Source organism: Scomber scombrus, chromosome 15, assembly GCF_963691925.1.
Source record: "Scomber scombrus chromosome 15, fScoSco1.1, whole genome shotgun sequence".
Classification (NCBI taxonomy): domain Eukaryota; kingdom Metazoa; phylum Chordata; class Actinopteri; order Scombriformes; family Scombridae; genus Scomber; species Scomber scombrus.
The window spans coordinates 10,533,020-10,556,415 of NC_084984.1; the positions used below are offsets into that span (position 1 = coordinate 10,533,020).

The following is a 23,396-nucleotide window of genomic DNA, read 5'->3' on the forward strand; positions in this document are numbered from 1 at the left end:
AGTAACATCATCTTATGCAGACGGTCAAACAGCGAGAGCAGCCTGCCAAACAAGAGCTACAATCTATATACAACCCACGTTAGCATTTTAGCTAACGTCTCAATCTGAACTACAAACATGTCATTTCCTGCACCGTGGCTTTTCTGAATGAGCAACCAAACAAACATTCATCGTGGAAAAATGCACTGTTAACATCAGTTTGTATGCTACATAGCTAACTAGCTAGTCAGCCCAAGCACATCCAACAGCGTAAAAACTTTTCTGCTGCAAATATCTAGATCAAGTTTTTCCTTCACTTTCGCCGCTAACAAATATGGTCTATCCTACGCTTGTAAGATGCAAGTTTGTTTGCTTTATCTCTCTGTTCATGTTGATTTCTCTGTCAATCACACAACCACACTCAGAAGAAAAAGAAAAACATTACTAAGCCTTTTTTTCTTCATTTCAGTCATAAAAGTATTAACAATTACTTTAAAAATGACTTTGACAGTGATTTCAGTGGCAAATAATTTGATATTAAACTCAAGTGATGATATTCCTCATTTTGTTAATTACACTTGATAAGTAAGTGTAGGATTTGTTGAAAAATGCTGGTTCTTCTTTTGGAGACATATTCAGTACATTTTAACCTATCACCGCACATTTGAGACTATAACTTTAGTAAACTACTGTTTGGGTTTTTTTTACCAATTTAATTTTACACCATAAATTATCTGATTATTCATTGAATTAATGGAACCATGCAGAGAGGTATTTTAAATCTGGGCACCATAAATATCTGACAACCCCCTTTTCTCTCTTTTACAATCTTGTCTCTATCAGTGCCACGTGTCTGGCCAGTTACACGCAAAGGTGTTTGATATCCCACAGATCTTCCTAATGTTTCAGGGTGTAAGGGAATTCCATCCGAGTGTAATCCTCAGTTAAACCAGGCCACGTGCCCTCTATTGCAATGTGATCTAACATCTCAATACCTGCAGTCAGTCAAGCAGGGCGTCTTGAAGCTGAGGCTGTGGTGTGAGGGAGTGGTCACGGCAATATGACTGTAACAAACACAACACACGCACGCACGCACACACACACACACACACACACACACACAGACACAGTTATGAATATTTAACCTGGAAACCGTCTCAGTGTGGATTAGCGAGGAGCCTGCCTAATGACAATAGAAAAGTCCATCTGGTAATTATGAGTAGTAATTATGTAACTTGTCCAGGCAGTAAATTGGTTCTGGTGTGTTGTTGTTTATATACGTCAATCACCCTTCTCATTATGAACTGATTCTACGTGTTTTACAGTGAATAAATACTTAGTGAGTGTCTTCACTGCTGACATGAAGGGAAGTGGAACTGATGCTGACGTCTTCCTGAATATCTTTGGAGAGAATGGCGACACAGGTGACACTGATACTGACTACCTGCTATATCTTCACTGTGATAGTGTTTCATTCCCTATACTAAAATGCTTTGTTTTGTATTTTGACAGGAGAGAAACGACTGGACAGTGACAAAGACAACTTTGAACGCGGCTCAGAGGACAAGTTTACGATAGAGGCTCCAAACTTGGGAAGGCTGAAGAAAATCACCATCGGCCACAACAACAGAGGTTCATCAGCTGGATGGTTTCTAGATAAGGCATGTGCTTCCTACACATTCACATATTTCTTGCTTATGCACAATAGGAAAAATGTCCACCAAAACACCATAATTGCTATTTGATTTAGTCCTACTGGCAATCGGAGCACCATTCTTCCAAAAGGTTTTCCCTCATTTGGGCTTGCGATGATGATGGTGGAGAGCACTGTCTAACATGTCACTCTGAGATCTCCCATAGGTGTCAAATTGGTTTGAGACATGAAAAATATGGTTCACATCCCTTTCATACTCACAGCGACCTGTCATGCCCTGTATTAAATAGGACATATCATTCACATATCAAGGTCTGTGTTTAATTTCTGGGGTTCTACTGGACGATCTTTACATGATTTACAATTCAAAAACTTATTTAACATATTTATAAACATATTTATCTTATACTGGCACTTTATGCAGCTGCTCAGTTCAGCCTCTGTCTGACACAGGCCATTTCAGCTCCTGTCTCTTTAAGGCCCCCCTTCCGATCAGCTCACTCCGTTCTGATTGGACACCTTCTGAATGGTTCCTCTTGACAGACTTTTAGCAGCTTGGGTGGCTACATAAACAAACAATAGTAGTAGGATGGTGCTTATTTTTCTTTACTCTAAATGTAAACTTCTCAAATACATCTGTACATGTTCGAGTGCCGATCTGATCTGAAATATGCAAATGGTCAACGTGAACAACCTGTGGAACAAGCTTAGCAACAAAGACTATGGAACAGAGCATGTGTGTACTATCTGACATCAGTTCGATGGGGAAGTAGAGGTAAATAAAAGGCTTTTCATTTTCAGGGAGCATTTTTACATACGTTCAGCTCAAGTTATGGACATTTGACCATGTTTAACATAGATATCTGACATCACAAAGGTATGAAAATAACAAAATCACAAAAAGCATGATATGTCCTCTTTAAAACTGTACTTCTTATATTTTGACTCTAATTACGCAAGGTTTTTACTTTAATTTGACATTTGTCTGTGTATACACTTACGCTGGTATGTGCTATGTGTCTGTCCAGGTGGTGATTGATGACATGGGAAATAAGGAGGTGTACGAGTTCTTAGTCAATAACTGGTTTGCTATGGATGAAGCTGAAGGCAAAATACAGAGAGATGTGTTGGTTGGATCATTGCAACCAATGGGTGAGCATATTACCCCTATAGACAAAATGTATTAATACCATATAAGGAAATAATCATATCCCATCCATCTGAATTCAGTGATAAATTAGTGTTTTATGTTATTTTGCATACATCTACATAGCTATTGTATACAACGTACAAGTGATGACTGGAAATGTGAGGGGTGCGGGCACCAACTCAAAGATCCACATGGTTATGCATGGCTCCAAGGGCATAAAAAACAGTGGCAAAGTCTTCCTGGAGGGCGGTACTTTCGAGCGTGGTCTCATCGACATTTTCAATGTGGAGATTTGTGAACTGATAAGCCCACTCAGCAGGGTCACCATCGGACATGATAATGGGGCTGTTGGTGCCGGATGGTACTGTGAAAAGGTACATCACATCTGTCATTGGTAATTAAGTGATTCTCAAAGTGTCATTCACCCAATGAGCATCCATTTCCCTTCTAGGTGGTGATATACTGTGCGTTTACGGGCATTGAGCAGACATTTCAGTGTGGGAGGTGGCTGGATGAAGATGAGGGGGATGGACTGATTGAGAGGGAGCTGTTCGAGATGGTCTCTCTCAGGCAGAAGAAACAGAAGAGTGGGTAACTTCACAGATCTCTGCTTAGAGAAAGAAAAGCAAATCACACATATTCAATTTATTTACAGAAAAATAATTCAGTTAAGTCACATTTTAAAGAAATATATCTCATTCTGAAAACACATTGATTGCTGATTAAACATTTTGAATTCTTAGAATTTACTTTGGTTTCACTCCAGAGTACCCATGGTCCGTGTGGGTTTGGACCTCAGATGTGAAGGGGTCAGGGACAGATGCCCAGGTGTTTCTGCAGATTTATGGAGAGAAAGGCAAATCTGATGAGATCAAACTGGAAAGCAAGTCAGACAGTTTTGAACAGGCCCAGCTTGATAAATTTGTGGTAAGCCCTCTGCAGTAACCTTTCCTTTTTCAACAGTTTTGTATGTTGATACATGTAGAAAAATATGTAAATATTCAGAAAATCCTTCCAAGTTTCTCTGTTTTTTGTGTGTGTTTTTTTTAAACTTTTTGAAATCACTGTAGATTGAAATGCCAGACATAGGAAGACTGCTGAAACTGCGCATCTGGCACGAGAAGAGGAATCCATTTTCTGGCTGGCATTTAGCAAGGGTGAGACCCATTGCGCTTTCTGTCTGATTTGTCGGGGGGAGCTGTTAAGTCTGTTGTATTGTGTCCCCTCGGGGCTCTCAGTCAAACATTGAATTAGACTTTAATCTGATCTGACAAAACAGACAAAAAAGACGATCTGTAAATTTAGCAGCAATGAAAATTGACCAAAAAAAAAAGTTTCCTACAGGGTCCCACTTGTATTCACTTTGATGATCCCTTAACTTTTTATCCAGTGCCATCATCTGTATCCAATTGTTTGGTTTATGCCCAAATACTGGCAATACTAATGACTTTCCCATCAGCCACAGCTATAACCAGCTGTGTTTAGTGCTAATTAACAAGTGTTAGCATGCTTACATGATAAACTAAGCATGTTAAACATTTCAGCTGCTAAACATCAGCATGCTGGCCTTGTCATTGTGAGCATGTTAGTGTCCCCGCTGCTTGTTTGAAAGTTATCATTAACTAGAGATGAAGATGACGATTTGTAACCACCTCATATATGATGAATTATGATGACACTCGAGGCTGTGACTTTTTGCAGGTCACCTTGCTGAAGACCCTGACAAAGGAGAAATACTCTTTTGAATGTGGCCGTTGGCTGGACATCAACGAAGATGACAATGAGATAATCAGAGAGCTGCCAGCTACTGGAGCGCTCATTGATGAGCCACTGCTGTGTAAGTCACACACGGACTCTATGTTAAAGGATTAGTTTGACACTTATTTCCTTTCTTGCTGAGTTAGATGAGAAGATTGACACCACTTTCATGTCTGTGTTGTACATAACCTTGGTTAGCATAAGCTAGGTTATGTCATGTTTGGCTGCTATGTCAAATTGGCTTCAAAGCTCAGCACACTTCTTGGGGGCTTGGCTGTGCCTCAAGAGGTAGAGGGGGTCATCCTCTAACAGTTGGTTGTTTTCGATCCCCAGCTCTTCCTGGCTGCATATCGAAATGTCCTTGGGCAAGATACTGAACCCAAAATTGCTCCTTGCTCCAAACTGTAAAGCTTTGAACAAAAGTGTTATACAAATGCAGCCATTTACCATTTAAAGGTGCAATGTGTAGAAGCCACAAGTGGACAAACTAAACATACATAGATGCCCCAAAATCCTACACATTGGTCCTTTAAAAACTAGAATAAGGAGGATACAGCTAGCCTGGCTCTGTTTGTACGTCTTTTGTGGTATCAGTCTTTTCATTCAACTTAAAATTTTAGAATATCAATAAATGTCAAACTATGCCTTCAATGATCAATATAGTCACTAATCTTGACAATGATCATGGCAGTATGTGAGTGATAGAATATGATTACTTTTTGTTATATGATGCTAGTGTCTTTTACTGCTTTTTTACTCAGTGATAAAGTATCGTGTCACCATCTGCACCGGCAACGTCAGGGGCAGTGGCACCGATGCCAGCGTCTTCGTAAATCTTTTCGGCGACCTGGGCGACACAGGGGAGCGACTCATGATCATGAGCAAAACCAATGTCAACAAATTTGAAAAGGGCAACGTAAGTGCATTATTAATACACAGACATTCAATAAATATTGTTTTGGAAAGGCATCGCCAGCATCTTTAACCAGTTTTCTCTCTCTTCTCTTAGCATGATGAGTTTCTCATCGAGTCCGTGTCCTTGGGCCAGGTGCGCAGAGTGCGTGTAGGTCATGATGGCAGCGGTGGAGGTTGTGGTTGGTTTGTTGATAAGGTGTTGGTCAGAGAGGAGGGCCAACCAGAGAGTTTGGCCATTGAGTTCCCCTGTTATAGGTAAGATAGTAATACATAACACACAATGTAAAATATTAGTTTGACATCTTAGGAACTAAGCTTATTCGTTTTTTTCCCAAGAGTTAGATGGTAATATCAATACCACAGTAAATAATAAGTAAAGCCAGGAGACAGTCAGCTTAGCTAAGCAGAAAGACTGGAAACAAAGGTAAAGGAAACCTAGCCTGGGTCTGTCCAGCACCTATAAAACTCACCAAATAGCATGTTATATCTCGTTTTGTTTAATCTGTACAACAACCGAAGCATAAAAACAATAAGTTGTGGTTTTGTGGGGGGTTATTGGCTGTGACCACTCCATTTTATTCTTAATTAAACAAATGAGATATGATGTGTTATTTAGTCAAATTCAACAATGTTGATAAGTGTATTTTTAAACTTTGCATGAAGTCAGACTTGCTGTTCCTCCATTTCAAGTCTTTATGCTAAGCTAAGCTAACCACCTTCTAGCTGTAGCTTCATAAATATCAAACAGACTTGAAAGACGCATTGAGCAGTTAATCTAACTCAATCAGCAGGAAAGAAAATGTCCCAAAATGTCTACTCTTTTAAACAAGGAAATGGTGTATGTACAAAAGTTATACAGCCTTCATTTATTATTTTCTAAAATCTAAAAGTCTAAAATCTGCCAACCATCTGGACAAAATTGTCCAAACAGTCCTAAAAGCCCCATGTGTTGTAAATTGGCCATGCTTACATTAAATAGTTGTCCAGTGGCAAGCGTTCAAGTATGTAGTTAGGCAGCTGATGGATGAGTTTGCCATTACAAATAGGCACTAAATGCACAGTGGTCAGCCAGCTTTTCTCTTCAGTAACTGGAGCCAAACCGCAAGGCTGAGGTGCTGTGTTACATTTGGAAAGAGCATCTTCCTGTCTGTCTGTCTGTCTGTCTGTCTGTCTGTCTGTCTGTCTGTCTGGCCGGCCGTCTGTCTGTCTGTCTGTCTGTCCGTCCGTCCGTCTGTTTATCCTGTTAAAAAGGAAAGGTTTGGTAGCTTCCTGTGCACAAACAACACAGAACATACAGCCACTTTCTTGTTTCAGCTTTAAATAACTTGAAAATGGCAAATGTAATAATTGTAGTGCATACCTCAGTTGAATGTGCAGTATTTTAATCTTTGTATCACACCTGTTGTCCTCTATTCCTTGCTCTCTTTATGTGGGTAGTAGCTTGTGTAAACTAAATGTGTCGCTTCTATCCTACCAGAATGGTTTCTTGAATTTAAGGGATCCAGTAACATTTTATTTCAATATTTAAGTATTCTATATAGTTATATATACATATATATGTATATGTATATATATATATATATATATATATATATAAATATATATATATACATATGTTTTTATTTACATTTTTGTAGAGGGTTAAGGAAAGGGAGAGTTGTTCTGATCTCATGTTTACTGCTTTAGGATTAAATTAGTGCGTTTCTATCTGTTTTCCCTCAGGTGGTTGGACCGTAATGAGGACGATGGGCAGATTGTCCGCGAGTTAGTTCCAGCTGGAGATGGCCTGCGTCTTTTCAGTGAGTAGATAAAGAACATTTTAACCCTTACATACTGTTCATTTTCTGGCCCTTCACCGGATGAAGTGAGTTATTTTTGACCCAATTCAATTATCCCTTTTAAAATTGGTACCTATACCAAATTTTGAGCCACATAAGTCAGCTTGTCTTCTTTAGGTCTGTCATTTTTAGAGAAAATACTTACTATCTTACTATATTATGATCTCATGTTATCTAAAACAGAAAAACACAACAGCCATAATTATTTCTATGAATTATACTGAGGGTGAAGAATGCAACAACATTTTTGATGGTAGGTTTTATTATAACCATTTAAACCATCAATCAGCACTGCCTGCAAACTACATGCATGGAACAAACAGACAGCATATCTTTTAAATGAATATGAATTAATGTGCCTAATTTCAGATGTCAGCTACCACGTAGCAATCAAGACGGGCAGTGTGAATGGGGCCAGCTCCGACTCCAAGGTGTTTGTCAAGCTGTACGGAGAGAAGTGTGACACCAACAAGATGATTCTGGCGGTCAGTGACAATGATCTCAGGAACTACTTTGAGACAGGACGCACTGACATTTTTACCATTGAAACCTTTGACGTTGGACAGGCAAGTCCTTCAGACATATGCACATTTCACAGAGAACCGAATTTATGTTTTCTAATTTTGTTTCATCCATGTCCACTTTCCACTTACAGATCAGCCGTTTCCTGATTGGTCACACCAACGAGGGCCTGCGGGCTGGATGGTTTCTGGACAGTGTGAAGATTTCTGTGCCAGTTCATGGGAAGGAGTACATGTTCCCGAGCCACCGCTGGCTCTGCAAGGACGAGGCTGATGGCAAAGTGGAGGTGGAGATCTATCCGAGCGAGGTCCTGGATATTGAACAATGTAAATAACAACAACATAAAAAGTTCTGTACAGTCAAAATTCATAATTTTAAATAAAGTAACAGTGATTATGAGATGAAGTATATTTCTCTGCTCCACATAAACTCTTATTGACTTATAAACTTCTATGATACCCTTTCTTTAACAGTGATCAACTATGAAGTAACAGTGGTAACAGGGGATGTGCGTACAGCTGGCACCAATGCCAATGTCTTCTGTCAAATGTATGGAGAGGAAGGAAAAACTGAAGTTCTTCCTCTAAAGAATCGCTCCAACAACTTTGAACGCGGCACCACTGAGATCTTCAAGGTCTGTATAAAGGCTGTGTTGTGTTATTATAACATTGGAGATTTGAGATCCTAGTTTTACCACAATTTCATATCTACAACCCAGATTGAGGCTCTGGATATTGGTAAGATCTACAAGATACGCATCTGCCATGACGGTAAGGGTGTTGGGGACGGTTGGTTCCTGGATAAAGTGGACATCAAGCGGCTGACGGTGGCTATGGTGCAGATTGAGGTGAAGAAGGAGGACACCAAGAAAGACAAGAAGAAGGACAAAAAAAAGAAGAAGAAAGAGGACGAGGTAGAGATAGTTGAGGAGCTGCAGGAAGTGGTGAAGACATTCTCTTTCCCCTGCAACCGCTGGTTGGCCAGGGATGAGGAGGACGGGGAGATTGTGGTTGAGCTGCTGACTGAGGACGATGAAGATCTCGAGGGTTAGTAGAGCACCGACCCACTGTTATTTGCACCCGAAGGCTACATGCTAATGGGAAAAATGCGAATGTCATAATGTGCAATATGAAAATGTCACTGATGATGAGCAATGTGTTTTTCTACTCAGTGAACTCGTATGAGGTCCATGTGTTCACTGGGACTATGTGGGGAGCGGGGACAGATGCCAATGTTTACATCAACATTTATGGAGAGATAGGCGACACAGGGGAGAGACGGCTCAGGAAGTCAAACCACCTGAACAAATTTGAGAAAGGCCAGGTGAGTTTTATCTTGCCAGTGCTGAATGTGCTGTTTTATGAGATAATCTGAGTGTCAATAAAAAATATTAAAGCAATATTTTATATAATATTTTTATATTTTATCCAAAACATTAATTTGATTTCTTGCCAAGAGTCAGTTGAGAACATTAATGTTCTAATCTAAATTTGAGTGAGGAAGTGAATAAAAGTTTAAATACATTTAAAACTATGTCCAAAAACTATGTCCACATGATGATTGCCTCTTAACATGCCAGGTTTGATTTTATTGTGACACTGAGGGATGTCAGGGAGCCACAAGCTGAACAGGGGCTCAGTAAAATGCCACATACTATAGATGTTTATTATATTATTATAGTATTATTACATTGCTTTTTCCCCCCCAGAAGTTTCTTCAGATTCCTCACTTCCACAGTGCATAATGCACTGATGTATTTGTTTTATCTGCTCTGTTTTACAAGTTCACAATTGTTATGATTGGTACTCTTCCTGGCGGTGTCTCTCTTGTCAAACAAATGTTGGATCTAAAGAGCCTTGCATGTTAAATAAAGATCGAATAAATAAGTAATGAGGTTTTCGTGGACCTGTGACATTCCTGGACCCTTTGTCACCAGTTTGTTTGTGTATGATCCAGGAGGACATTTTCAACATCACGGCCGTCGACCTGGGGGCCCTGAAGAAACTGAGGATCCGACATGACCACAGTCAGGCCAGTGCCGGTTGGTTTTTGGAAAGAGTGGAGATCATAGACAACAAAGATGACACTACGTAAGTTATGATGATGTTAGAAAAGAGAGCATCAGAGCTTTAATGTAGATGTGACACAGCATCATCACACAAACTCTAGTTAATTTAAAAAAAACAAAGTCAATACTTTGCTGAGTCATACTAGACACAAAATCCACGCTTCAGGTTTCACAAAACATCATCCTACATAGCAGACAGAAGCTTTGTATTTTAAATGTCCATAGAGCTCCACTGTGTGGTGTAAAATGGAACTGTGAAATATGCTGGTTAAACCACAGCCAGCATTTTTAGACACAGTCTGATCATAGTACTGTCACTATTTAAAATGTACAAAGCACAAAATATGTTATATAATGTGTTTTAGATACTTTTTCCCTTGCAAGCGCTGGCTGGCTATTGATGAGGATGACAAACAGCTTGCCAGGGAGCTGGTTCCTGTGGATGAGGCCTTTATGAAGAAGGGCGATGATGATGATGAGGACTCTGACGCTGCACTCGGTCTGGAACAGAAAGGTGAGAGGCATATTATGGCTATTGTGAGAAAGTGAGAGACTGTGTTGATACTGTGCCAACATCTGAAGAGATGTAAACTCTTGATTTTTTCTTACAACAGCCATGTCAACAACATACACAGTGAAGATAAAAACTGGTGACAAAAAGTACGCAGGAACTGACGCAAATGTTTTTATGATCCTGTACGGCACCAAGGATGACACAGGTAATATTTCAGACCATCATACTGCATTTATATCTGTGTGCATGTGTTTTTAAATGATTTAATGACTGTGATGATCACATCTGCAGGGATAATTAACCTGAAGGCTTCTAAGACTAATAAGAACAAGTTTGAGCGGGGATTGATTGACGAGTTCACCGTGGAAGCAGTGGACATTGGACCACTGAAGAAGCTGCGTATTGGACACAACAACAGTGGTACAGTAGGACAGACTTCCTGCCTGTACAGTGAATGATGCAAGTTCTCTACAATATGTACACGTGTGAATAACTTCATTTGTGCCAATGTTTCAGGAGGAGGATCAGGCTGGTTCGTTGACTGGGTGGAGATTGATGCTCCTTCTCTGGGGCAGAAACTGCGCTTCCCCTGCGGCCGCTGGTTGGATAAAGGGGAGGATGACGGGGCCATTGCCAGGGACCTTTTCCCTAATCCCCTACAGACAGAGCTTTACACACCATGTAAATCCTACTGGGTCACTGTAATAAGTTCTAAATCACTCTTACAAATATTCAGGATATGTATCATTTGATGTGGATAATTGTTTTATACTTTTTTTTTAATCGTTTTGTAGTTGTTCCTTATGAGATTAAAATCTTCACGAGTGACGTGTTTGGAGCAGGCACAGATGCAGATGTCTTCATCGTCCTGTACGGGCGGGATGCGGTGTGCAGCCATCAGAAGTCTCTGTGTGTCAACAAGAGGGAGAGGAGGATGTACTTTAAACGAGGAGCTGAGGACATGTTTATTGTTGAGGTACAATAACAGTCATAAATAAACAGAATGAGCACATTCATTGAGCTCTGGACACCAGGCTAATGGTCAAGTGTTGTAATACAACCTGAAAAGTGACTGTAACAATTTATAGTATTACAAATGATATAATGTTGCTGCTTCTTTCCATTGTATTGTAATTTGTACACATTTATCATAGTATTACTTAAATAATGCTTTGTTAATTCACTGGCTTTTCTTCCCTCTCAAGCTAAAAGACGTGGGGGATGTAATTGAGAAGATCCGTATCGGCCATGACAACCGTGGGGTCAACCCAGGCTGGCATTTGGACAGAGTGGAGATCAGACGTCTGCTCAGGAAGGGAAAGGTAACACAATATTAAACATCAGGTCATCTCAAAAGCTCCACATACTGACAAAAATTAAACTTGAACACTTATCGAGATGAACGCTGATATTGAAATTAACACTTGTAAATTAATGCTTGTAAATGAATGCTTAAACATGTCAAATGTTTAGTTTTGATCTGACACTGAGCCTGCATCTCACTACTTCACTACTTCTTCATATCAGACAAACACTCATTTTGGTCAGTAGGTGGAGATGTTCTCTTTACAATTAGATGCTGTAAATTCTCTTTTTTTTTCTCACATACTGAGCCAAAGCTCTGAGCCAAAGGACCCTGTGTTCACTGATTCTCCTCAAACACACACACATTAAATTGTAGATGTGTTATGTGTGTGGCCCCCATCTCACTCCCTCTTTCTCTCTCTCTCTCTCTCTCTCTCTCTCTCTCTCTCTCTCTCTCTCTCTCTCTCTCTCTCTCTCTCTCTCTCTCTCTCTCTCTAGGGTTCAGAGACTGTGATCTTCCCGTGTGAGTGCTGGCTCGCCAAGTCGGAGGATGACAGAGAAACAGTGAGAGAGCTGGTGCCCTCTGACATCATCACTGAGAAACTTTCACGAGATGGAAGCCTGAAAGTCACTGAAATCGAGGTGGAAGACGCCCTGGAGAGTATGTTTACATCCTCAGACAAGAGATACATTCAACTGCATTCATACATGCAAACATGCAGCAGTTGTCTTGCCTCTCTTTTATACATCTTTCTGAGCATTAGTTTGGAAGCAATAGACAATTTTCTCTTCAGGTCCTCTCTCTCTCTCTCTCTCTCTCTCTCTCTCTCTCTCTCTCTCTCTCTCTCTCTCTCTCTCTCTCTTTCTCTGTTATGACATTGGCATCAAACAGTGACGGAAAATTGCTTTCTTTTCACTCGATTTTCTGCCAATTGCCTCAAACCGATCTCCTGTGTGCTTGTCTGTGATCATCATCCCCTCTATAGCTCACACATACACGGTGTCAGTAATGACAGGAGATGTGTACGGAGCCGGCACCGACGCCAATGTCTTCCTCACGATCTACGGAGACATGGGGGACACTGGAGAGAGGAAACTTAGCAAGTCGGAGACAAACCGCAACAAGTTTGAACGAGGATCTGTAAGAAAGGAAAAATACTACAGCAAAACATCATTATTCAAAAAGTACAAACAAGTAAATTACATCATTATGTTGATGTTCTGTGCTCATGTTTTATCTTCACAGGTGGATGAGTTCACTATAGAGGCAGTCGACCTCGGGCAGGTTTTTAAGATTAAAATCCGCCATGATAACAGTATGATAAGTGCAGACTGGTACTTGGACCAAGTGGAGGTGGTTGATGTGGATACAGAAGAGGTCTTCATCTTCTTATGTGAACGATGGCTTTCCAGGAAGAGAGAGGACGGACGCATTGAGAGATTCTTCTATGTCAAGGTAGCATGAAAGACCTAAAAGGGGTGACTTTCTATGTAAAAAAGAAAAAAGAAGCTATTAGAGCAAAGTAGTAGGAAGGAGAGTTAAAGTGTAAGTCAATATCATGCAGAAAAGCAGTACTGCACTGCCCTCTCTGAATGATAGTTTAAACCTGTTTCCCCTCTGGGTGAAAGCAGTGATATCATGTTGTACATCACTGCACCAAGGTAAGAAGCTGAATCAGTGGAAGTCAGCAACAAATCAATGTCTCAGCTGCTGTTAAGTTGCTTTTTACTGTACTAGTACTGCACTGGCAAAATGAGAAGGGTCAGTTCGCATTAAATTACCAAAGCACTGGTTTTTCCACTGACCCCTCATTGTATCTCTCAGAAACACAGTCCTGATTACTAATTTAATTTTTTTTTTTTCTGTTTTCACTGGAGCCCCTTTCCTTTGAAAAATAGCCCCTATAAAAACAGTTGATAATGAGGTCAGTGAATCATCCCAACTCACTGTAACTAGCAAGTTAATTGTTAGTTTTTCAGGTGTCATTTTTTAGTGCTCTGAGTAGTGCAAATTAAGTTTTCATTCCCCTCCACTATATTACATTTTCAGAGGCATATAAAAACCATGTAATAACTATTTGTGTTTTCCATCTGCATGAATGAACAGACCCTTTAATTGCTGTTGGTTAGCATAATGATTTATTGCATACATTGCTGCTATAGAAATGAACGGTGATAAATATTTTTGCACTGAATGTCAATGCTCGTATGTCGAAGACTTGTTTCATAAATGCATATAGACTTTTGTGTTATGTATGCAGCATGTGTCTGTGCGTTTGTCTGCATCACTGTGTGTTGTGTTATTTCAGGATTATGAGGGAGTGAGAGAAAGCTTAAACAGTAAAAAGAACTCAGCCCTGATGGTGAAGAGTGTTGACAGCAACATGAACAAAAAGAACAAGAAGAAGAAGGAGGAAGAAATGGAGCTCCCGAGTAAGAAAGCTCAGACAAAAATCAAGAATTTTCAGCAATGCACGCCTGATTCATCATCTGCTCTGCTACTGGCTGTCATTGATATTCTAACACAGACATCTTTACATAATCTCACCCTCTTGTGAATGAATAACTACTGTGCCCTTCCTGTGCAGTCATACCATACCACATTACCATCTGTACTGGACTGGAGCGAGATGCGGGCACTACCAGCAGGGCTTATGTGATCATTATCGGGGCCAATCACACCCAGACAGAGAGGTTATGGCTGGACCTGCTGGATGGGAGGAAGGGCTTTGAGGCTGGCTCTCTGGAGAACTTTGAGACCTACGGTTCAGATTTGGGGGAGATCAAAAAGGTCGAGGTGAGGAAGGGGGAGGTTGTTAGAATTTCAGCAAGAGTCGTGCACTTTCAAGCATTTGCACACACACACACACACACACACACACACACAGGAACATGCAGAAAAATACACCCACGTTGCTTCAAGTTTGATTGTTTCTCTCCCTCCTTGCAGCTCGGCCATGATGGGGCCACTTCTGAGAGCTGCTGGCTGGTTGATGAGCTGTCTGTTGCTGTGCCAACCAAAGGGGTCACATACGTCTTTGCCTGCAAATGCTGGCTGGCCAAAGATCGTGGAGATGGGTTAACTGCTAGAGTCTTCAACGTGCTGGATGCAGAGGCCATTTCCATCTCCCAGAAGGTATGTAGATGTGAACTAATGGATGCAAGCACAGCCATATGGCACAAAACATACATCGCAGTTAGATCAAATTACTGCAACAGACTGGTGATAATGAGCCCATTTCTATCATACTGTCACTAATGACAACAACAGAACAATTTGTGTTTAGGAAAACGGTGCACAGAATATAAATATATTATCCAATAATAACACATCCACACACTCCACATTCTTATACTAATTGATTTCCGGCAAGAACATCATTGAACAATTAACACCTTCAAATCTAGCAAATCTGCAGGTTTAGACCAAACCAGGACTCCAAATGAATTTCATAATTTTTTCATGTATATATGTATGTATAAATGTTTTGTGTACATTAAAGAACACATTGAAGAACACCACAAGATGTTAACAGTTAGTATAAAGATCTGATTTAGCCAAAAAGAATTGGAGACCCTTAACATTATTGTATCTAAATGTATTACCACAAGAATTTAAAGTATTATTCACAACAGCTAAAAGTATATAGACTAAAATTACTACATCTTGGGTAGATTTATTGGTAATGGTATTTATTGATTGATATAAAAAATGAAAGGGTTAATCTTTGAGGCTGGTTTTAACATCTTAAAATGGGATTGCATATATAAATGTATGTAGTTCTTAAATTTGGTGGCTCTGTAATAAATGGGTTTATGTGGTTATGTGGAATAATACATCAAGTCAGATTATAGACAATGAGTATCTAATACACCTTAACTCAGGATGTCAGACAAAGTTGTCCCTTTTCTCCGTATCTATTTCTGTTAGTAATAGAAATATTAGCTATAAAAATGAGAAACAATACAATATTTACAATACAAATACATTATAATCTCACACATTTTTTAATGGTCCCTGTTTTAACTAGAAACATGTCAAATTTCATATATACCAAAAATATACAAATACCATTTGCTACGACTTTATATATGTTAACAGAATTACTCACAGAATTACTAAAATATATATAAGCTGCAACATAAAACTCATATCCTTGTCTACTCAAGTTTTAGAGGTAATACTGCTTGTGGGAGATGGTTATGAAATTAAAAGTAAAATAAAAAAGTAAAATGTTCTGACATCTTTTCATGCCAGATTATCTATGAGGTGACGGTGGTAACGGGAGATGTTCAGAACGCAGGAACAGACACTCAGATTTTCATGTCTGTGTTTGGGGCCAACGGCAGCACAGAGGAGATGCTCCTGCAGAAGAATGAGGACAGGTAGCCAAAACATGTCTTCTTAGCATGTGCTCACCTCATGCACATACACACATTATGTATCTTTTTGGACTGTTAAAATACGAATGGTACAGGTTATAAGCTCTGTGTTGTGTATAACAGGTTTGAGCGTGGTCAGGAGGACACTTTCACCATGGAGATCGATGACATTGCCCCACTGAGGAAGATGAGGCTTCGCATTGATGGCTCTGGCAGTCGACCTGACTGGTTTTTCAATCAGGTCAGCACATCTTAACTAAGCTAGCACCAAGACACACATACAGTTTGTGTTCAGGAGCTTATGTCATGGGCTTATTAGTTGAGAAGAAGAAACAGCAGAATTTATCCATAAAACATGAAACCGGGTGCATAAAAAGCGGAGCAGTTATTGTTAGCTTCTTGCAAAATCAATAATACAGGTTTTACCCCGGTGCTGTATTCTTAAGGTCACAGGATCATTCAATCTATTATATGACACAGACAAACACACATCTATCACTGCCTGCAGGAAAATGGTCAATGATTCACCCACCCACAAAGACACACACACAGACACACACATATACACAGCAGGGCCCAGAGTTCCTGGAGTGAGCATATTGACCCATTTTACCATGCTGTTGCAGACACACACACACACACACACAGACACAGAGTACACTGCACACATGCAGAAACAGGCTCAGTAATGAGCACTGTGCGTTCCTGTATTCAGTAGAGAGCTAAACAGAATATTATATGCTCTGCTAAAAACATTTCATTTCATATTTACTGTTAGTGTGAATTGGTGTGTGTTGGTGCAAATATCACTTATTATTAATACATAGTCCTGCAAGATAATCACCTTCATTAACATACATTTTTTGCTTCCTAAAATAACCGGTTCAGTACTTTTCCTCTTCCTTTGACCCCGTGAGGACAACATCACCGCTCACTTCCAAATTCGGTGTGATGTCTCAGGCCAGCTGCTTTGACGAAACAGAACACATTTCCTATGCAAATGTCTTCTCTGGTAAAGGCACCATGCCTGCAGAGCAGCAGAGCAGTCAGGAACAATACCAAGCCCTGTCCGTCCGTGCCTGGGACTCAGCGACTGCAAACATCTCCTTGACTTGACCCTGCACAGAGCCTTGTGTGTTCAGCATCACAAGCAGATGTGCTGCCTTTATGGATTGCCTGTGTCTGTGCATGAAATGGACACAACAGTATATCCGGCATCTGCCTGAATAAATATGCAGAGTGGAGCGCTATTACAAGTGTGGCTGCAGAGTCTCTGTCTAATAATGAAACACTTCCCAGGGCTACTGATCATCAGACGCCTTGTGTTCATACTGGTAAAACATTAGTGACCATAACATGTGACAATGATACAACACATTTATATACACAGAGTTGATTTTTTTTTAACATACCACATGCACCTTTTAAAAGGGGTCTGAAGGTGTTTAAAATTGGAAACTGTATATTTTAATAACGCTTTAATTCTCTAGTTTTTTTTTACTTTGACAGATAAAAAAATTAATGTGTATAATGTTTTGATGTTGAATGACAGAGCTAACTCTGTGCATCCAGGTGATCATGCGTAACCTTACCACAGAGGAGGTGTCCGTGTTCACCTACGAGGACTGGTTGTCCAGGATGCGTGGACCCAAAAGAACCATGATCTGCGAGATGGCTGCTGTGGTAGACGAGGAAACAATGGTGGAGCTCACCACCTACATCATCCAGGTCAAGACCAGTGATGTTACTGGTAGGTTTTCAACCTATGCAGGCTGGCGTTAGTGGGCTCATAACAATGTTTTTATCTAGGTTACTGGGATGTTCCATTGAAAACATGTTTCACACGTAACCTCAACATAAAATTAGTTAACAAACTGCAGTGATTACAGTCAGTGAAGGAGGAAAATGTTTTATAAACGGACAGTATTTATGTGTAGTTATTCCAAAATGTAATGCATAGTTTAAGTTATGCTTTATGTATTTCTATACTTAAATTATAAAACAATATTCTCATTAAGGTCTCTGATAATACCACCAACATTTACACCAGAAAAGCAGAGGACCTAGAATTCATCTGTGGGGATCACCTTTTATATTTGGATGATTTTCACCTTTTCGGTGCCTCACAAATTGTGAGCCAAAGGAACCGAAAGCTTCAAATTCATTTCAAGCCATCTTAGTAAGCATACCAGCATTCACCATACATCCTTTCATCTCCGGGTCAGTGTAAGGTCAAGCCCAGGGACATTCAAAGTGAGCAGACATCCTCTTCCTCAGCAACATCCTCCAGCTCCTTCTAGGGAATCCTGAACCTCTCCAAAGGACAGATGAGAGATTTAATCCACTTTGCCATCACCTCACACTTTCACAGGGATGCACCTGAGGGTATCCTGCGGGTGATAAAATGACGTCAAAGAGGATGGTGTCATGATATTGAGGTCTTCTGAAGTCAGTGTCAACTTCTCTGAATGTCAAATGAGTTTTGCTTATTTATGTCTGTAATCTCATTCTTTCAATCATTATCAAAAGCTCAAGGCTGTGTTGGATTGACATTACACAGATCCTAATTTGACCTGTCCTTATGCTGAGGTTTGTGTTTTCCTGTAAGAGTGAAGGTGGAATAATTCATGTTTGACTGCAACACAGTAATGAAAGAAATCCTCTTCAGAAATCCCCCACATGGCTTTGCTCCCTCTTTTCTTCATGCAGTGTTTTCTATAGCTCAGTAGTGCTGCTGATCAATACGATAGCGTAGCAAGAAGTCTGAGCCGACTTCAAAGGATTGCTCTCTCGCCCTTGGCAGTTACTGGAAGCTAAGATGTAGCCCTGCACCACCACAGAGTCTCTGGCAGGAATAATGAGCTAGGCTGATACTTACACACACACAGAGGCACACACATGCAGACACCATTACATAGGCGATGCAGTGCATAAAGTAATGGACTCCTTTGGGATGTTTATAGGGTGATCTGCATGTGTAGTGTGAAGAGGCAAATGAAATGAACATTTAAAGGTAACAGCAATTTCTAATCTAAACACTGTCGTCGTTTATTTGTATTCAGTTTAAAAATATCTAAAACAAAGTGTAAGCACTTGTTAATGTGTACACTTTTAGGTTCCATTTTCATGAGTTTCATGCTCTTCAAAAATACAACTAGAAAATTTCACTAAAACAACAGTTTATGTGATTCATTAGATGATTATCATACAAATGTAAATTGTGAAGGTGGAACTCTATAAACCTGAATCTAAACACATTAATACTGTATATTTCCAAGCTCACAGTTCCAGTCACACTGACCTTTGTTTACTCCAATATGTCTTTATATTTAAAAAAATGTAAACTGGACAGCACTAAAGAGGTTGTCTTATTTATTTTATTAAAACTGGGTGACTCTCTCTTGTCTCCTCAGGGGCAGGCACTGATGCCAATGTGTGGGTCATCATTTTCGGAGAGAACGGAGACACGGGGACGCTGGCGTTGAAAGAGTGCAACAAGTCCAACAAGTTTGAGCGCAAGCAGACCGACACATTTCACTTCTCAGACATCCTCAGCATGGGCGAGCTCTCCAAAGTGCGAGTTTGGCACGACAACACAGGTCAGTCGCTTGGATAAACAGTCACTCTGTGTGGTGAAGTCATTAAACTGGCACTGTCATTTTAAAAAAGTGTACTCACTTAAATTTCATGCAATAACTAAATTTACAGTCACAGGACCAAAAATAAATCTGGCCACAATTGCCAGCTACATCTTTAGTCTGGCTTTGTGGAGACCTGACGGGATGACACAGCTTCTTACTGATTGGCCCCTAAAGGTTCAGACATCACTCTTAGTTCATAATTTTTTACATCAATTTTACTTACTGTCTTTATTGTTTCCTGATCCCATTACACCCAGGTCCTGCTCCTGGATGGCACTTAGAATACATTGATGTGAAGGATGAGATCATGGACAAAACATTTCGGTTCCCCTGTGACCGCTGGCTTGCAAAAAATGACGATGATGGACAGATAATGAGAGAACTGGCCTGCGCTAACAATGACTACTTAGACTTGAATGAGAAGACAAGTAAGGGCCAGCACCTGCCAACACAATTTATGTATAATTCATTGAAAACAAATGATCCAATAAAAAAGTGTGTATGCTGTATATTCTTTGTGGCATTGATGTGACACAGGGACAATTTACCTTAACTGCATTCATTTTCTCCCTTAAAGAGTATGAAATTTGTATCACAACTGGAGACACTGAGACCAAAGAAAATGGCTGGATTGTACTTGAGGGGAGGAAGGGCCGATCAAAAGAATTTGTAATGGAGAACTCCTCTAAGAAGAGGAGGTTCTTGCGGTAGGTACTCACTGCAAGATTAACGTGATGAGCTGCAACTTGTTTGCATGAAAAAGCTCAAAGAAATGTGCTTTCACTCCCTCTAATTCCTCCTTTACACTTATTATGATAATCCCACCAGCGCAGAGTACTTGAGTCCAAACAAATGCTGCCATCCGCTCTCATGCTATTACACCATACTGTTGAAAATTAATTGTGACACAGGATACTTTGGAAATGACATGAATTTAAAGTACATAGGCTAATTTAAGACACTAGCTACTTATTTTAACATGCATATATTCCTGTTTTTTCAGGGGAAATGTGGACAGGTTTGAGTTTTCATCCAAGAACCTGGGTGACATCGCAGGTATCTGCCTGGGCCACACACCCAAGGACGGAAAGAAAGTGAAGGGGGAGTTTCACTGGCATGTAGTGGAGGTTGCCGTCACTGAAAGAGAGCTGGGAAACAAGTAAGACTTTGGTTACATGCTATATAATACACATCTACATCCACACAAAAGTCATTCTTTTTTTTTTTCCAACCATATGCATACTATTTGTTGGTATCAGACTATATTCTTCCTTCTATGCTTCAGGTACATCTTCAGCTGCAATGCCCTCATCCCTCTCTCTTCAAAAAGGGATGAATTCTTGACCTTTGAGTGCGCAAAGACCATCGAGAGCTTCGCCAGTAAAGCTAGAAGCCTGGTGCCTGTCAAGTACGAGATCATCGTCATCACCGGCGACGAGAAGGGAGCAGGTACAGATGCCAACGTTTTCATCACTATCTATGGCTCCAATGGAGATTCAGGCCGCCGACAGTTGCGGCAGAAGTTCCGCAACCTTTTTGAACGTGAGCAGACGGATCGTTTCCTGGTGGAAATGCTGGACATGGGAGAGCTGCAGAAAGTTCGGGTGGAGCACGACAACACGGGTCTTAGTCCTGGCTGGCTACTGGATCGTGTGGAAGTCACCAACACAGCTAATGGTGTCACAACCATCTTCCTGTGCAGGAAGTGGCTGGACACTAAATTGGCTGATGGGCAGATCGTCAGAGTCATTTATCCAAAATACTAAAAAAGTATTATTTCCTATTGCAGAGATTTCTTCCCTCATGCTTTAAAGTAATGACCAAAAAGTTTCTGCTCTGGCAAGTTTTATATCTCAGGAACTGTGACAGATTTTTACATTCATAGCTTTTTTAAGAATTATACTATACTTAGATATTTAATAATATCTGAGAATATAGCCTGCAATGAAATACTGTGACAATATCTACTTTGGTCAGGAAGCTGAATGTGCCATTCTTTTTACATTTCATATGTCAGGGATGGTTTACTGTCAGTTACTTTGTCATATTGGAGGTTTTATAAAAGATTAAACTCTTTTGTAATACTCAGAGTCACAGTTTCCAACCTGTTTGATTCACCTTATTTTAAAGCTGCACAAATCAGTGTTTTTATATGAACAATGGATCAAATGACTAGATGTAAATTGAAAGGAGAGCATCTTTCAGCTTGTTGATTTGGTTTTGCAACTCACTATTACTGTTTTGGTTCACTGTCACCACTCTTATCGAGTGTCGAGCAGCAGGCGGATGTTTTTAGTGATACATTGAATGTACGCTACCTGCTCAGAGCCAAATAGCAGACAGATTAACTGGGCCACTAACTGGTGTATATATTGGAGCATTTAGAATCTAAAGAGCCAGATATTTGCCTCAGGAGTTGGTGAATGCCAAAACAGAGCTAAAAAGAGAGAGAATATTTGATTTAGATTTGTTGGGTGGCCAGAAACACAACCACAAATGAATGCTAATGTTGCTCTGTGTCTGCTAGATGTGTAAAAAAGGAAACTTTATGCTAACACGTTAGGTCTAACAACTTTATAATAAGGTACCAAATGTTTCAAAGGTGTGAAATACAGTATGCAATTAACCTAATAGCAACCTCTTACCAGGTTTTTATTATATTCATGTTGTTATGTTGTTCATTATCTTAAAATTGAGACCAAAAAGACTCAAAGTGTCCATTTTATCCAATTTATTACAAAAAGAGCACATACAAAAGGATAATATACAAGCCATGAAATAAAATTAAAATTAAAAAACAGAAAACAGAACAGTTTGGGTTTAGCAATGCAACTTTTGAAATCATTATCATTATTATTAGTAGTAATAATAAATAAAGTACAAAATTCCACCACATGTGAATCTAACATTTACCCATAATATGCTCATCCATTTCTTCATCAACACACTCATCACCATTAATGCGCTATTGCTTTAATATTAATGATAAATAGTTCTATTTTCAGATAAAATATCCTATTGAAAAACATTGCGCAGTCACAACTAAACAGCAGATTTTCATACAAGGATGGCGGCAGCCCTTTCACTGGCACTTTTTGGGATATTTTCTCTTCAGTTTTGTTTTTTCAGATTCAAGCAGCAACAAAATCAATACTTTTTTTCTGTTATATTCTTTGTATATATTTTCACCATATACTATTAAACCATTGAGACTATATTGAAACCTGAGAAAACATGCATTTTTAGAAAAGGTTGTGCTTTAAAATCCTTGCCTTCCTTAGACTGTGAAAGGAAATAGAGGGTAGATACTGAGAGGAGGGGTGGACGGTACAATCAAACACAAAATGGAAAGAAGAGGGAGCAGAGGGATGGAGAGATAGAGGATGAACTGAATAGAGAAGTGAACTAAAAAAAAGAGAATGTAGTATTTGAAAAGCCCACAGTGAGACATGCCTCTTTGTTGTCAGAACGATTTTCACAACATGTAATGCTTAAGAACTACAAACCAGCAGCTGTTTTGGACAATTTGACTTGTATTCTTGCAGATAATGGCTTTTGTAGACACCTGTGTCAAATGTTATCTGAGCTCCTTCATTCTTTTAATTAATTATGCAACCAATAAGGCATGGTGGCTTCATGGATTGATTGTTATTAATCTTTTCAGTCATA

At 39.8% G+C, this 23,396-nt stretch overlaps 1 protein-coding gene across 1 annotated transcript in view; it reads left to right on the forward strand.

Annotated features, from left to right (window-relative positions):
* LOC133995729 (lipoxygenase homology domain-containing protein 1) overlaps nucleotides 1-21,493 on the forward strand; it is a 29,640-nt gene extending 8,147 nt beyond the window's left edge. The window contains exons 7-43 of the mRNA XM_062435201.1: nucleotides 1,305-1,403; nucleotides 1,492-1,640; nucleotides 2,662-2,785; nucleotides 2,907-3,157; nucleotides 3,235-3,370; nucleotides 3,550-3,710; nucleotides 3,854-3,940; nucleotides 4,485-4,620; nucleotides 5,303-5,457; nucleotides 5,551-5,711; nucleotides 7,179-7,255; nucleotides 7,664-7,860; nucleotides 7,950-8,142; nucleotides 8,290-8,450; nucleotides 8,535-8,862; nucleotides 8,988-9,139; nucleotides 9,773-9,906; nucleotides 10,250-10,398; nucleotides 10,499-10,603; nucleotides 10,690-10,818; nucleotides 10,915-11,079; nucleotides 11,193-11,374; nucleotides 11,604-11,720; nucleotides 12,202-12,364; nucleotides 12,690-12,844; nucleotides 12,950-13,159; nucleotides 14,013-14,136; nucleotides 14,292-14,500; nucleotides 14,654-14,839; nucleotides 15,962-16,089; nucleotides 16,210-16,327; nucleotides 17,659-17,836; nucleotides 19,500-19,685; nucleotides 19,985-20,155; nucleotides 20,305-20,434; nucleotides 20,731-20,886; nucleotides 21,013-21,493. Of these exons, the coding sequence (XP_062291185.1) occupies nucleotides 1,305-1,403; nucleotides 1,492-1,640; nucleotides 2,662-2,785; nucleotides 2,907-3,157; nucleotides 3,235-3,370; nucleotides 3,550-3,710; nucleotides 3,854-3,940; nucleotides 4,485-4,620; nucleotides 5,303-5,457; nucleotides 5,551-5,711; nucleotides 7,179-7,255; nucleotides 7,664-7,860; nucleotides 7,950-8,142; nucleotides 8,290-8,450; nucleotides 8,535-8,862; nucleotides 8,988-9,139; nucleotides 9,773-9,906; nucleotides 10,250-10,398; nucleotides 10,499-10,603; nucleotides 10,690-10,818; nucleotides 10,915-11,079; nucleotides 11,193-11,374; nucleotides 11,604-11,720; nucleotides 12,202-12,364; nucleotides 12,690-12,844; nucleotides 12,950-13,159; nucleotides 14,013-14,136; nucleotides 14,292-14,500; nucleotides 14,654-14,839; nucleotides 15,962-16,089; nucleotides 16,210-16,327; nucleotides 17,659-17,836; nucleotides 19,500-19,685; nucleotides 19,985-20,155; nucleotides 20,305-20,434; nucleotides 20,731-20,886; nucleotides 21,013-21,493 (6,143 nt within the window). The remainder of the gene's footprint in view (nucleotides 1-1,304; nucleotides 1,404-1,491; nucleotides 1,641-2,661; nucleotides 2,786-2,906; nucleotides 3,158-3,234; nucleotides 3,371-3,549; nucleotides 3,711-3,853; nucleotides 3,941-4,484; nucleotides 4,621-5,302; nucleotides 5,458-5,550; nucleotides 5,712-7,178; nucleotides 7,256-7,663; nucleotides 7,861-7,949; nucleotides 8,143-8,289; nucleotides 8,451-8,534; nucleotides 8,863-8,987; nucleotides 9,140-9,772; nucleotides 9,907-10,249; nucleotides 10,399-10,498; nucleotides 10,604-10,689; nucleotides 10,819-10,914; nucleotides 11,080-11,192; nucleotides 11,375-11,603; nucleotides 11,721-12,201; nucleotides 12,365-12,689; nucleotides 12,845-12,949; nucleotides 13,160-14,012; nucleotides 14,137-14,291; nucleotides 14,501-14,653; nucleotides 14,840-15,961; nucleotides 16,090-16,209; nucleotides 16,328-17,658; nucleotides 17,837-19,499; nucleotides 19,686-19,984; nucleotides 20,156-20,304; nucleotides 20,435-20,730; nucleotides 20,887-21,012) is intronic.
* The last annotated feature ends 1,903 nt before the right edge of the window (nucleotides 21,494-23,396 follow it).